The 13,484-nt window shown below is 43.6% G+C and overlaps 1 protein-coding gene across 2 annotated transcripts in view; it reads right to left on the minus strand.

Annotated features, from left to right (window-relative positions):
- SRGAP3 (SLIT-ROBO Rho GTPase activating protein 3) overlaps positions 1–13,484 on the minus strand; it is a 232,850-nt gene that overhangs the window by 117,124 nt on the left and 102,242 nt on the right. For both annotated transcript variants that reach the window (XM_048487752.1, XM_048487751.1), the window contains exon 3: positions 1,672–1,834. In XM_048487752.1, coding sequence (XP_048343709.1) covers positions 1,672–1,834 — 163 coding nt within the window. The remainder of the gene's footprint in view (positions 1–1,671; positions 1,835–13,484) is intronic.

Below are 13,484 nucleotides of genomic sequence, written 5' to 3' on the forward strand. Positions count from 1 at the left end.
AGCATGATATATATAATGGAATAAAAATCCTCTTCCAGAACTGAGTGCCGAATATAAAGTTGAACAATGGCACACTATGTTTGAAAAATCTCAGATTCTCTTTTTAGCTATGGTTGTCTGTGCAATCCCAACTTATTTCTTAAAGGGGAAATGTACGGAGTGTTTCTTAAAAGGGAATTTGCTCACAAACCGAGTCGGAGATGCTGTCTGAAGTTGTTATCAAATTGACTTACAACCTCACTTGAGAGAACATAATAATCGGCTTACCCTGTGGTCCAAAACGAATTAAGAGCAGTGGGATAATAAGCCGTACCTGGTTGTAAGTCAATTTGTTTCCAGGCTAAACTAAGTTGGTCAAAAACACTGCATTAATTTGCTCCTCCAGTCTAACTTAGGTGGACTCCACATGGGCCAAAAACAGTGCTGTACAAACAGTGTAAATGATATTGGTAAAGCTCTGATCCATTCATATGGCCGGCCCTCCCATTGACAGTAATCGCATTGGCAGGGCTGCAAGGCCTCGTACGGCAATGCTTTGCAACCAGTGGTTTTTTTTTAACAATTGCGGCTGCGCAGCTACATAGCCACACAGAACAGACCAAAAGCAGGTGACATGGGTGCCCAGCCTCATGACCTTGGTTTTTGTGCAGCACTCAGTGACGATGCACTAGTGGCCCCGTTGCCTCATCTCTCAGGCCACATTTTTGAAGACATCCAGGTTGTGGCGGCTGCTGGCCAATGCCTGCTGGATGTCTGGCTCCCCCCTCCCCAGATTGAAGGAGGGTCAGAGCCTCCATGTCCCTCCAGGTAACCCCAAGCCCTGGTGCCATCCCTCGGCTGCCCTGGAGGAGGTCATGGGTGGCACAGCCCCACCCCCCATGCCTCACAGCACTGTCCTCGCCGGACAATCTCCCCACAGCTGCCTCCCAGCTTCACAAGTGCAGTCCACATTTCCAGGCTCCTTTTCCTCCCATGCCCAGGGTCATCCCTGGTGGCTGGAGGTGGGGTTGACCAGTGGGCACTGCCAGCACCAGCTGTGTCCTGCCTGTCCCTGTCCAGCCTGTGTCCCTGTCCAGCCTGGGCATCTCACCTGCCCGGGAACCAGGGATTCTCTCAGGTGCTCTGGTTCCATGCCACCTATGTCACGTTCCGCCACCTTCACACAGGTATGTCCCTGCACTGCTACACTGGGCCGACCAAGAAAAAGGAGCCGTGGCTCGCTGCCTGCTGGGGAGGCTTGCTGGCAGCTGCCCACCATGGGAGCCAGCCTCTTCAGTGGGCAGCATGCCACAGGGCAGCTGACCTCACCGGCATGGCCACCGGGAGAGGTCTCCCTCCCCAGCATGGCTGCCGATGGTGGGGCTGGGAACTGCTGGGGGTGAGTTTCGTAGCAATGATTCCTCCCTGCCCCTTCGCATGGCACCAGCTCCGAGCCACTCTATTCTAAATGCCGTGCTAGTTTAGCGATTCTCAAATAGAGTGGTTTGGCCAAAAAACAGCACTCCAGCCCCGTTTCAGGGACTGAAGCCATGCAAAGCTCTCACCCCAAATGGTGTTTATACCGTGGCCCCAGCGCTATTTTTGGTCCATGCGGAATCCTCCTTACTATTCCCATAGCATTAATTTTCATAGAAAGGAAATCCTTAAAATATGGCAACAACACCCATTTACCTTTTTAAATAGTCTGATGACATCCTCGCTGATTTGAGTAAGTCGGACAATGACGTTGTTCATGAAAATGTCGTTCAGGGTAGCATGGTCTCTGCTCTCTCTCCGAGTCTGAGTCAATACCAGATACCAGCAATTTACAGGAGAAAGAAGGTGCTGATCCTTCCTACAAATGTTGAAAAAAATAAACAGATTCTTAGTTCATAAGTGAGGGTAGTCACCTTATCATCAAGCATCATCAAGCCGCTTTGAACCTAGAGGAAAGGATGGATATAAGTATTTTTTAAATAAAAAAATAAAACGAAGAACAGTACCCCAACTTCACTGCAATCACAAAGTGCTCCTGAGCAAAGAAACTTGAACTTTTCATTCACTTGCTCTGTAATATATTTGAAGTTTGGCTGATGTTATTCATCTCAAGTGTCACGGCCTCATGTGATAAACACCTAAAACTGACCAATACAGAATTAGGCCACCGACCCATCAAGCTTAGCACTGTTTCCAGTTATTAACACTAGCTTTGCATTTCCTCAGGCAGAGAAGGATCTTTCCCAGTACCCACTTCCAGACCCTTCAATGAGGATGCTAGTGACTTGAACCTGAAATTGCTGTGTGCACAGCATATACTCTACCTCAGTCACACCCCTTGCCCTCTCCCAAATCATTCAAATACCCACCTTCCCAATCCTAGCAAGCTATGCTTTCTATCATTCAAATCAGCCCTGTAGAGTTGGTCTGATTGAAAATGAATAGTTGGCCAATGGTCACTCAGGGGTTTGGAAGAACTTTGATAGAGACACTTGCTATCCGTGCACTTCTATCTGCCCTGCAGTGAATCTCCATTTCCTCTGAGGCAATTTTTTAGTTGCGCACATGGGTTCCCCCCCCCCCTTCTAAATCCACTGCATCGAAGATCAGAGAAGTCCTGTGGTTCCTAAAAGTGAGCAAGTGAGACCAGTGTGACCTTTAACTGCTTCAGGGTCTCCCATTCTCCTTGCCTTCCCCCACCCATGCAGGAGTAGTCCAATCCACTCCTCAACTAGCATTCTCTGGACATTGATGGGGCTTCTTTTTTTCTTAAATCCTTTTTTAAACCCTCAATCTATCTCAGGAACTATGTCGATCACAGGAGTCCTACCCCAAAAAAGGCAGCAAAGAACCTCCTGACCTGGATATCAATGAGGCTTTTTCTTCTTTTTTAAATTTCAAACCCTGTATCACAAAAGCTCGATCTATTATAGGAGCAGCCACCCCCACCCCCAAAAAAGAAAGAAAATGATGGCAAAGAACCTCCCAATCTAGAAGGGGCAGGAAATGGTGGCTGAGTTCACAGCAATTAATAGGACATGGGCAAACCCCTCTGCAGAGCCAACAGTCTCGCTGCAAACAGAAATGGGCCACTATTTAAGGAAGATCAGGGAAGTCACAAATTTTAAACCACAACAAATGACTTGAACTCACATTGCTCTTGTTTCACTTACAAACAAGCCTTTGCCTTTTGCCACATAACAGTCCAAATGCTTTTGCCTTATATGGCCCAAACAATGGACTCCAAAAGCACCTTTCCCTGAAATTGAGTCTTGTTGAGCAGAGAAAATTAGAATAAATGGTATTAGACCAATTCTTTGCCAGTGAGCAGTTGCAACAAGTCCCCAAAGGGCAGTCAAGACACAAGATGTACATATCATTATCAAGTGAAGAATATGACCTGCAGACAAAGCAATGCAGAAAGACCAGAAATCATGCAACAGGGAGCAATTTGGTATTAACGAGAAAAAGGACTAGGTAAGGTTTTTCCATCTCCCAGGCCAGTGATTCCATCCAACATTTTCAGAAACCCCCTTCTGCTAACACATAGTTTTTGCAATATTGTCAGTCACAGTTTTTAACCATTATGGCAACCATCCACTCATTTAAACTGCAACAATACAAGGGCTGAAAATTGAAGGTATTTACAATACAGCCAGCTTCTAGTTCAGGCTTACATAGATCGAAGCCAAGTGCCGACAGCTAGACACAAAAAACAGCCCACTAGTGGGTTAATGTATCTTCTTGTTTTGACTAGCTGTTTCAGAATGCAAAACAAAACCAAAACAAAACCCGAGAGTCTTTCAAGCTCCTGGCAGAGTAGAGAAATAGCAATAAGGTTCTAGCACTCAGAACTGTGATTAGTAGATCACAATGTAATGAGTCAGGAAAATTGTGTAGGCCTGCCCTAGTCCTTTAAGATTAGACCGTATGTACTTTATGAAAACTTTGGCAGTTACATCTTAGTACCTGAAGAAAGACATGATTAATTGAGAACAGAGTTCAATGTAGATCCAGACCTTTATTACAATTAACTTCAGAACCAGATATTAGTCAGAACAGAATTCAAGACTACAATAGACTGATCTCTCCTTCGTTCAGTGCCAGTGTGGTGTAGTGGTTAGGATCCATGATGCCTGGATTCAAGCTCCAACTCAGCCATAAACTAGGTGTCCTGGGGCCAATCATACCTGTTCAATCTAATCAACCTCTGAAGTTTGTTGTAGTGATGAAATTTGAAGGAAGTACACATCATACCTAGAGCTTATTCGATAAAGCAAGTCTGAGAGGAAAAATTTACAGAAGCAAATGTTATCAATATAGCAGTTGACATGATCTGGCTCACAATCTATTCTGTGCTGCCTGTAATATCTTCCCATTCCTATTTCATTCCCAAAGCACACAGCCCTGTATTATTGCCCTGAAACACAACACACAGGGGTGGTTTTGGAAGAGTTTTAAAGCTTGACAATGCAGCTCAGTATCTTTGCGCACCAAGCTAAAATATGCAGATCATCTAAGCATCCTTGATAACAGCAAAGTCATTAACATGTCCATTGGAGTTCATTATTAGTACAAGGTATACCAAGTAGCGAAAAGATGACAAACCCTAGGAATGCACAGCATTTGTCTGTTCCAATTCATCTCTGGCTGTCAAGCAACCAGAAGTCATTCTATTTCTCAAGAGGATTTCTAAGAATCTGCATTCCTTACTTGCTTGCGCGCGCGCGCGCACACACACACACACACACACACCCCTTCTTCCTTGTACTAACCTGGCAAATATTATTTGGCTAATGAACATAAGAACATAAGAACTAGCCTGCTGGATCAGACCAGAGCCCATCTAGTCCAGCTCTCTGCTACTCGCAGTGGCCCACCAGGTGCCTTTGGGAGCTCACATGCAGGAGGTGAAAGCAATGGCCTTCTGCTGCTGCTGCTCCTGAGCACCTGGTCTGCTAAGGCATTTGCAATCTGAGATCAAGGAGGATCAAGTTTGGTAGCCATAGATTGACTTGTCCTCCATAAATCTGTCCAAGTCCCTTTTAAAGCTATCCAGGTTAGTGGCCATCACCACCTCCTGTGGCAGCATATTCCAAACACCAATCACACGTTGCATGAAGAAGTGTTTCCTTTTATTAGTCCTAATTCTTTCCCCCAGCATTTTCAATGAATGCTCCCTGGTTCTAGTATTGTGAGAAAGAGATAAAAATTTCTCTCTGTCAACATTTTCTACACCATGCATAATTTTATAGAGTTCAATCATATCCCCCCTCAGAGATCTCCTCTCCAAACTAAAGAGTCTCAAACGCTGCAGCCTCTCCACATAAGGAAGGTGCTCCAATCCTTCAATCATCCTCGTTGCCCTTCTCTGCACTTTTTCTATCTCTTCAATATCCTTTTTGAGAAGTGGCGACCAGAACTGAACACAGTACTCCAAGTGCGGTCGCACCACGGCTTTATATAAGGGCATGACAATCCTTGCAGTTTTATTATCAACTCCTTTCCTAATTATCCCCAGCATAGAGTTTGAAGTCATAATTTTGAAGTCATAATTTCTATCACAATATTTTTGACCTTTATGGCATCATGGTGGTTTAAAATGGCTAACTAAATTTTCACGGTTTTAAGACAAGCAGCAGTCTCCAGCAGCATTTTTCCAGTGCACAGATTACTGTTGTAATATGAGTGAAGTACTAAATGCCATAAATACCCTGCAAAGAAAAGGGTCTAAGAGAGCTATAAATTCTTAAAAGGGTTGGCAAAGGTGTAAAGGATTACTTATCTGTATTTTAGAGGTGGGGGGGAAAAAACAACGCACAAAAAATTCCAGAGAATTCTCAGGCTCCATTTACACATTAAAGTCCTAGTGTTTTTTGGCAAAAAACATGAAAACTTTGCATCACACATGCATTGCGGGTTTTGTACTGCCCAGATGCATACTAGCCCATTTCTCCTTGCAATCACAGCACAGAAGGAGAAAAAGTTTTAGCCTCCCACACACACTCTGTTTTTATCGCCACAAACCACCCCATGAATGATTACAGGATCCCTAGAATTTCTGAAACTGCAGGAATCATTGGAATTCTGACAAAGGGTGGTGGGTGCAACCACAAAGTAACAACCTTGGGAGGTGGAGTCACACAACCACATAGGCACAGATGAAGTCCAAGTGCAGGGGACAAGAGGAGTAATTTTTAAAGAAATATATTCAGAAAGAGGAGATCAGAACTAATATAGTGGTGGCAGCCACTGACCACAATACACGATTTTAATCTACACAGCCAATCAGATTTCCATTGGCCAATCACAAGCCCTACAGTGCAGAAGCTACATATATACCTACTGACTTTCTAAAAACACTTGGGGGGCACTATGACCGGTGTTGGTGGATGCCACAGCCCCTACTGGCATCATGCTGGGTACCCCAGCACTGTTGGCTCTGCTGTGAAACAAGCACCTATATAAAGACAACCTGTGAAACAAAGTCATCATTTGGTTCCCCAGCAAACATGAGAGCTTTCTAATATGTAAATGGAGCCTCATACCATCAAAAAGACTTCTATGTGCCATCAAAAATGGACACTCCAGTAAAGATAGCCACTGAAAAGAAGGTGCGTGTGGATCTTATTTAAAGTGAGGACTTGTAAAAAGACAAGGTATTTCTTTTTGGTTTCTAGAGCTCAATTCAGAAATCAAATGAAACAGAAATGAATTTGGCTTCACCCAAGAGGAGGTGAGGAACATCTGTCTTCACCCAAGAGGAGGTGAGGAACATTCCTGCACCTGAACCAAGCTTCTTAGGAGGCGAATCTGAGGAACTAGCAAAGATAGTGGTAGACAAGGAAGAAGTTCTGGCAGCCATTGATAAACTAAATGTTACCAAATCCCCTGGCCCAGATCGCATTCACCCAAGAGTTCTTAAAGAGCTCAAGCATGAAATTGCTGATCTTCTCACTTTAATATGCAACTTATCCCTGAAATCAGGCTCCATCCCTGAAGACTGGAAGATGGCCAATGTCACACCAATCTTTAAGAAAGGATCTAGGGGGGACTCAGGGAAATTACAGGCCAGTCCAGTTTGGACATCTGTTCCTGAGTAAATTAGTAGAATCTATCATTAAAGATAAAATTATTAAACATGGTAAGAAAAGCCAAGACCTGCTGAGGAAAAGAGTCAGCATGTGAAAACTTTGCGAGAGGCAAAATCCTGTCTTTACAAACTTTACTAGAGGAGTTCTTTGAGGGTGTAAACAGGCATGTGGGACCAGGGGTGAGAAACCGGTGGACATTGTCTACTTGGATTTCCAAAAGGAGCTTTTGACAAAGAGTTCCTCACCTCAGAGACTGTTGAGAAAAACTCAGCAATGAAGAGGAAGGAATAAGAGGGGAAGTCCTCCTATGGATTAAGAAACTGGTTGAGAAACAGGAAACAAAGAGTGGAGTGTAGAAATGGGAAGTTCTCACAATGGGAGAGATAATGTCGGGAGTGGTGTCCCCAAAAAAAAAGAAGGATCCGCTTTGGGACCAGTGCTCTTTAACCTATTCATAAATGACCTGGAAGTAGGGGGGTGCAGGTAAGCGTGTGGGTGGCCAAGTTTGCAAGGATGATGATACCACCAAATTAGGTAGGGTGGTGAGAACCTACAAAGGATTGCGAAGAGCTCCAAAGCGGACCTTTGATAAATTAGATGGAGTGGGCTCCAGAAATGGCAAAATGCAGTTCAATGTAGCAAAATGTAAAAGTGATGAACATAGGGGCAAAAAATCCAAACTTCACATATACATCAGCTACAGGAAAGTCCAGTGCTATCAGTCTGAGACCAGGAAAGCGGATTTAGGCTGTCTTAGTTGAAGTAGTTCCATGGGAATGTCAACTCAATGCCATGGCAGGCCTGTGAAAAAGGCAAACTCTATGCTGGGGATCATTAGAAAAGGAGGAATTGATAATAAAAACTGCAAAAGATTGTCATGCCCCTTGTATAAAAGCAGTGGTGTGACCGCGACTTGAAGTACTGTGTCCAGTTCTTGGTCGCCGCATCTCAAAAAAAAGCGATATTGAGGAGATAGAAAAAAAGAAGTGCAGAGAAGGGCTAGCAACAAGGATGATTGAGGGACTGGAGCACCTTCCTATGAGGAGAGGCTGCAGCGCTTTGGGACTCTTTAGTTTGGAGAGGAGGCGGCTGAGGGGGGATATGATTGAAGTCTACAAAATTATGCATGGGGTAGAAAATGTTGACAGAGAGACATTTTTCTCTCTTTCTCACAATACTAGAACCAGGGGGCATTCATTGAAAATGCTGGGGGGGGAAGAATTAGGACTAATAAAAGGAAACACTTCTTCACGCAACGTGTGATTGGTGTTTGGAATATGCTGCCACAGGAGGTGGTGATGGCCACAAACCTTTATAGCTTTAAAAGGGGCTTGGACAGATTTATGGAGGAGAAGTCGATTTATGGCTACCAATCTTGATCCTCTTTGATCTTAGATTGCAAATGCCTTAACAGACCAGGTGATCGGGAGCAACAGCCGCAGAAGGCCATTGCGTTCACATCCTACATGTGAGCTCCCAAAGGCACCTGGTGGGCCACTGCGAGTAGCAGAGAGCTGGACTAGATGGACTTTGGTCTGATCCAGCTGGCTTGTTCTTATGTTCTTATGTTCTTATGGCACTTCTAGTCCAATATGACATCAGATCCCATCATACTTGCTGTAGTAAGCTGCTGCTGGTTCCCAGATGCTTCCGGAGAACTAGCAGTACAAACCTATTTTACAGGCTTGCAAAGTTCTGTAAAGGTATATGGGGATAGATTTTAATTAAGAGTTTTGAATGCAACCCTAAATTGGTACACAGCTCTAGACTTTGTCGCTAGAACATGGACCCATGCTAAAAAAAAATTAATCTAAGACATTATGAAGAAATTTGTGCATGCAACTTCAGGAAAGCTTATGCATTAAATTTTACATGTAAATGTCTTGCTTGCTGATGTTTAGCATAAATTTATTGTTTTCTGTAGATGCGCATGCAGGAGCTAGCTAATTACGCATCATCATTAAACATTCAGAACCATTGCTCTTCCCGTTACAATATGAAATCACAGGTACAGTAAGTGATACAGTATGAATTACTGCCACCACATAATGGTGATATAAAATCTTGTATGGCCATTGACTGCAGGACATGTCTCCATTATACAACCTGCTGCCTGACAGACTTCAGAGAATCTTTGGGTTCAATTTATACAGACTCTGTTGCTGATTCCTTTAGATGACTCGTCTCACCAGATTTCCTGCAGAAGAAAGCTGTTAAACAGACCTACTCACATTCCTGGGAAAGACTAAAACAGCTTGTTTGTCTTGCATGCTCCCACACTACTGACCCACTTCTTCCAGAAGGAGAATATATGCCAGGTTATAGAACTTTTGATTTAAAATAAGAATGAAGGTTCTTAACCAGACTCTAAACAACATGGAAGTTTTAACTTGACCTTGTTTTAGCCTTGACCTCCATGCAGAGGCGTAGCAAGGGGAGAAAGTCCCTGGTGCACTGGTGCATCCCCCACCACGAAACCGCCCCATCCTGGAAGCCCCCACCACACACCCACAGGGGCACACGCCCAGTGCATTGCACACCCCCATCTGCCCCATTGGAGCTATGCCTCTGCCCCATGGGATGTAAGCTATTAAAACACATCTCGCACTCTACTCATATTCAAAATCCTACTGAAACTAGCCAGCAGAGTTCTTGCTCTAAAATAAGCAAAATGAAAAATCATCAACAATGGTTGTTATAGGGGACAAGCTGCAAGGTGATGACCAAGGAGAAAATAGAGAGGTTGCTGTGGAATCCAGAGATTTAGATATTTGGAGGGAGGCATAAACTACAAATCCAGGCTTGGATCTAAGCTAAGACAATAAAAGCTTCCTAGAGTCACCAAGCTACGTCATGAATGGTCAGGAATTCGACTGATGCCTCGTGTACACTCCCTGAAGAAATGAAGAGAAAGGGAAATGGCCACAGTTGTCCATTCATTTTAGAGATTCTGGAAGAAAGAAATGCGTGAGGAACATCTTACAGGGGGAAAACCAGGGGATTATGATACTGACATAGTATATTTATTTAAACACAACTGGGAAGATTGAGATCATACAATTTGCTTAAGAACCATTTCACTACGGCAGCTGTTGTAATTTGCTGCAGCATGGTGGATCTAACAAAGCTGGTTATAGTCAACAAAAACTTTGCTGGAATAATATCTTATTCTCCCAAAATACCAGAACTCGAGGGCAACCAATGAACTTGATGGGTATAGATTTAGGAGAGACAAAAGGAAATGCTTCTTTACGCAATGGGTGACTAAAATGTGATATTCACTGCAAGAGGATGTAGGAATGGCTACAAGCACAGGTAGCTTCAAAAAGGGATTGACCGATTCATGGGGGAGATGTCTATTAGTGGCTACTAGCTCTGGTGACTAAGGGGAACCGCCACATTCAGAGGCAGAAAACCTTTGAATACCAGAACCAGGAGATAACATAAGGATAAGTCCTTGTCCTCTATGCCCCATTGGCCCTCCACAAGAAATGGTTGGCCACTGTGTGAGACAGGATGCTGGACTAGATGAACCACTGAGATATTCCTATGTTCATAGAATAAAAGAAAGGATATTGCAGCATAATTTTTCCATCCTCCACACAGAGGTTTCCTTTGCTATTCAGAACAAACAGGAAGGTTTGACCTAAGCTAGCACCCACAGAAATACTACTTTTTAATCCCCTGCAATATATCCCCTGAAAAAACACACAGAAGCAATAGAATCAAGTATGTACATTTAGGGAATTGCACCAGTTTTTGATCTCTTCAGTCCTCAAGGCATGGCAACTAAACACTGAAACAGGTTGCTGGCCAACAGAATTTGAAAACGCAACCACCCATCTGCCCGAGCAACTGGGAACACCTGGCTATATTGGAGAGAGTTTGTGCCTATTAAGGAGAAGGAAGCTGGAGGTGGATTCATATTCTTCAGCACCCTTCACATGTAAATCAAGACTGCCCACAAGGACGCAGTCCAGAAATAACAATAGGACACCACATACCTCCAGAGAAAGCCATAGTGCATCTGGTGACTTGTCAAGATGCACCATTCATAGATCAGCTCAGATGTGGAATCCTCTTACATTGGGTAGGAATGGGAAGGCCTGTGTTCAAACCCTTACTCAGTCATAAAGCACAATGGATGATCTAGTGTCAGCCATTCTGTTGAAGTCTGACTACTATTTCAGGGTTGTTGTGGGGTTAAAGTGGAAGACAGGAGAAGCATATATACCAGCTGGGCTCCTTGGAGAAAAGGCAGTATAAGAATGGACAGGTGAACTGACCGACATTCCCGACAAAGATTATACAACTCCTCAACCACATCTATATCAGATTTGGAACCTCTCGTGTCTTCAAAGTAAAGGTATTGTCAAGAATACATATGCAACTCCGCAATGTGCCAGTATATTTATAGCAAATTTAGAACAAGGCCTCTTTCTCAACCCCTGCCCTTTAGTGCCTCTTCTCTATTTGAGATGCTATTTTAATCACCTGGATAGAGGAGGTTCTCCTCAGGACCAGTCTATGCAATAGATTCACTTTTTGGATTCCACCATACTATTGTGCAAAAGAATTGAACACCACTTAATAATGGAAAGAACTGACTGTTGCCCTTACCTACAACCTTCCAGCTAATCTCCAGACCCCACTGCGCAATCCACAGTATATAACCAAGCCCACAGGCATCTGCACCAATCAGTTTTGGACAAGAACTCACAGGATTTATGTCAAACATTTCTCAAGCTGCTGGAAATGAAGGAAAAAGATGGACAAGGCCAAACATGTATCCAGAAGACTGTGCCTTCAGGGAAAGCAACAAAGCAAGATTTCTGGTTGTCACCTACACACTGTCAAGGAGTTTCAACTTCTCGTTTGCTCACTACAAGAAATATTGGCTTCTCCTTCCAGAATTAGGCAATTAGCAGCTGTGAACAGTCTGCATCTACTCTGACTTTACTATTAATTCTTCTGGATCCTGTTTTCTTTTGCGCTCCACACAGCAATGCAAAACAACTATTTGGGTAGGCTGTGAGATTTTGTGGCACCATTTTGCAGTAACTCCCTGCCCCTATGTAATTTCTACCTGTATCTACAGACAGGGCTTATACAACAATACATTGATTAGTTTTTATAATGCCTTGAAGCCTTATTACTACTGATTAGAGTCCCTCAGCAAGAAAAACAAAGGTAGAAAGAGCAGGATGGGTGGTGCTAAGGATTATTAATGTGCAAAGCAAACAAATGGTTCAGTTTTGTTAAGCTCATTTCCCTCTTGAAACCATCATGTTCAATAATATATTACTGCTATTCAAAATTGATGAACCACTTTATAAGCCTCAGCAGCAATGGAGGCTCTTTAGTCCAAATCTATTTTCAGAGATGACTCTGAATAGGGGAGGGCCAGATTATCTTGATAAATTCACATGTCTACCATGCTATGCATTGTTCTATCTACTACATGTAAAATTTCCAGAAATTTTGGCCATGACAAAAAAAGGGGGGTGTTAGAAAAAAAAAAGAAATGGGGAAATTTAAATATATGCAATCACATAACAAATGTCACACTACAGCACAGGCAGGAACTTGCAGCATGAAACAGTAGGACAAAGGCATTTGTTTATGAGTCAAGGATCTCTCACCTCACACTTAGTACTGCATTCCCAAGTCCACCATAAGGATGCAGTGCCATTTGAGAGCCTTTTTAAAACCTTGGGCCCAATTCTGCTAAAGATTACAGTGTGGAGGAATAAAGGACTCCTGTCTGTCCCATCCTCCACAGTGATGCCAGTCTCCAGGTGGGATGTGGGGATCCACTGAAATTACAGATTGGGAGAAAATGGATGCTTGGAGGGAAGATTCTGTGGTGTTGTATCTCACTGAGGTGCCTGACCATCCCAGGCTCCCTCCCCAAATCTCCAGGAGTTTCCCAACCTGGATCTGGCAACCTACTCCCTCATCCCCCACTGTTGATCAGGGGGATGAGGCACTGTTTTCAAGAGCCACATTTAAAAAGGCTGCAAATGGAACTATGTCCTTGTGACAGACTTGAGAATGCAGTACTAATATACTGCTTAGGCGGCAGCATGTGCAAAGAGGATGCTTAAGACTTACCCTCACGCCAGTTCCCAACCTGAAGCAGCCCCAGAAAACTGGGCAAATGGCAGCTACCCTGGGCCATTTCAGGCAAAACAGTGCAGGAGTGGCTTCCCTGTGCATACAACAGACCTTATCTAAGCTGAGCCCCTGAATGCCTGTGAATTGAGTTCTTCTGAGCATGGAACTCACAATGCATGTCCGATAAAAAAAAACCTTACCGAAAGTATGTATACTCTGACTCCGAGATTTTCAACAAAGGAAAACACATAGTAAACAGTCTAATATGCAGTGCTTTTGTTCCCATTTTCAAAAGTC

Source organism: Sphaerodactylus townsendi, linkage group LG03 (assembly GCF_021028975.2).
Source record: "Sphaerodactylus townsendi isolate TG3544 linkage group LG03, MPM_Stown_v2.3, whole genome shotgun sequence".
Taxonomy (NCBI): Eukaryota; Metazoa; Chordata; class Lepidosauria; order Squamata; family Sphaerodactylidae; genus Sphaerodactylus; species Sphaerodactylus townsendi.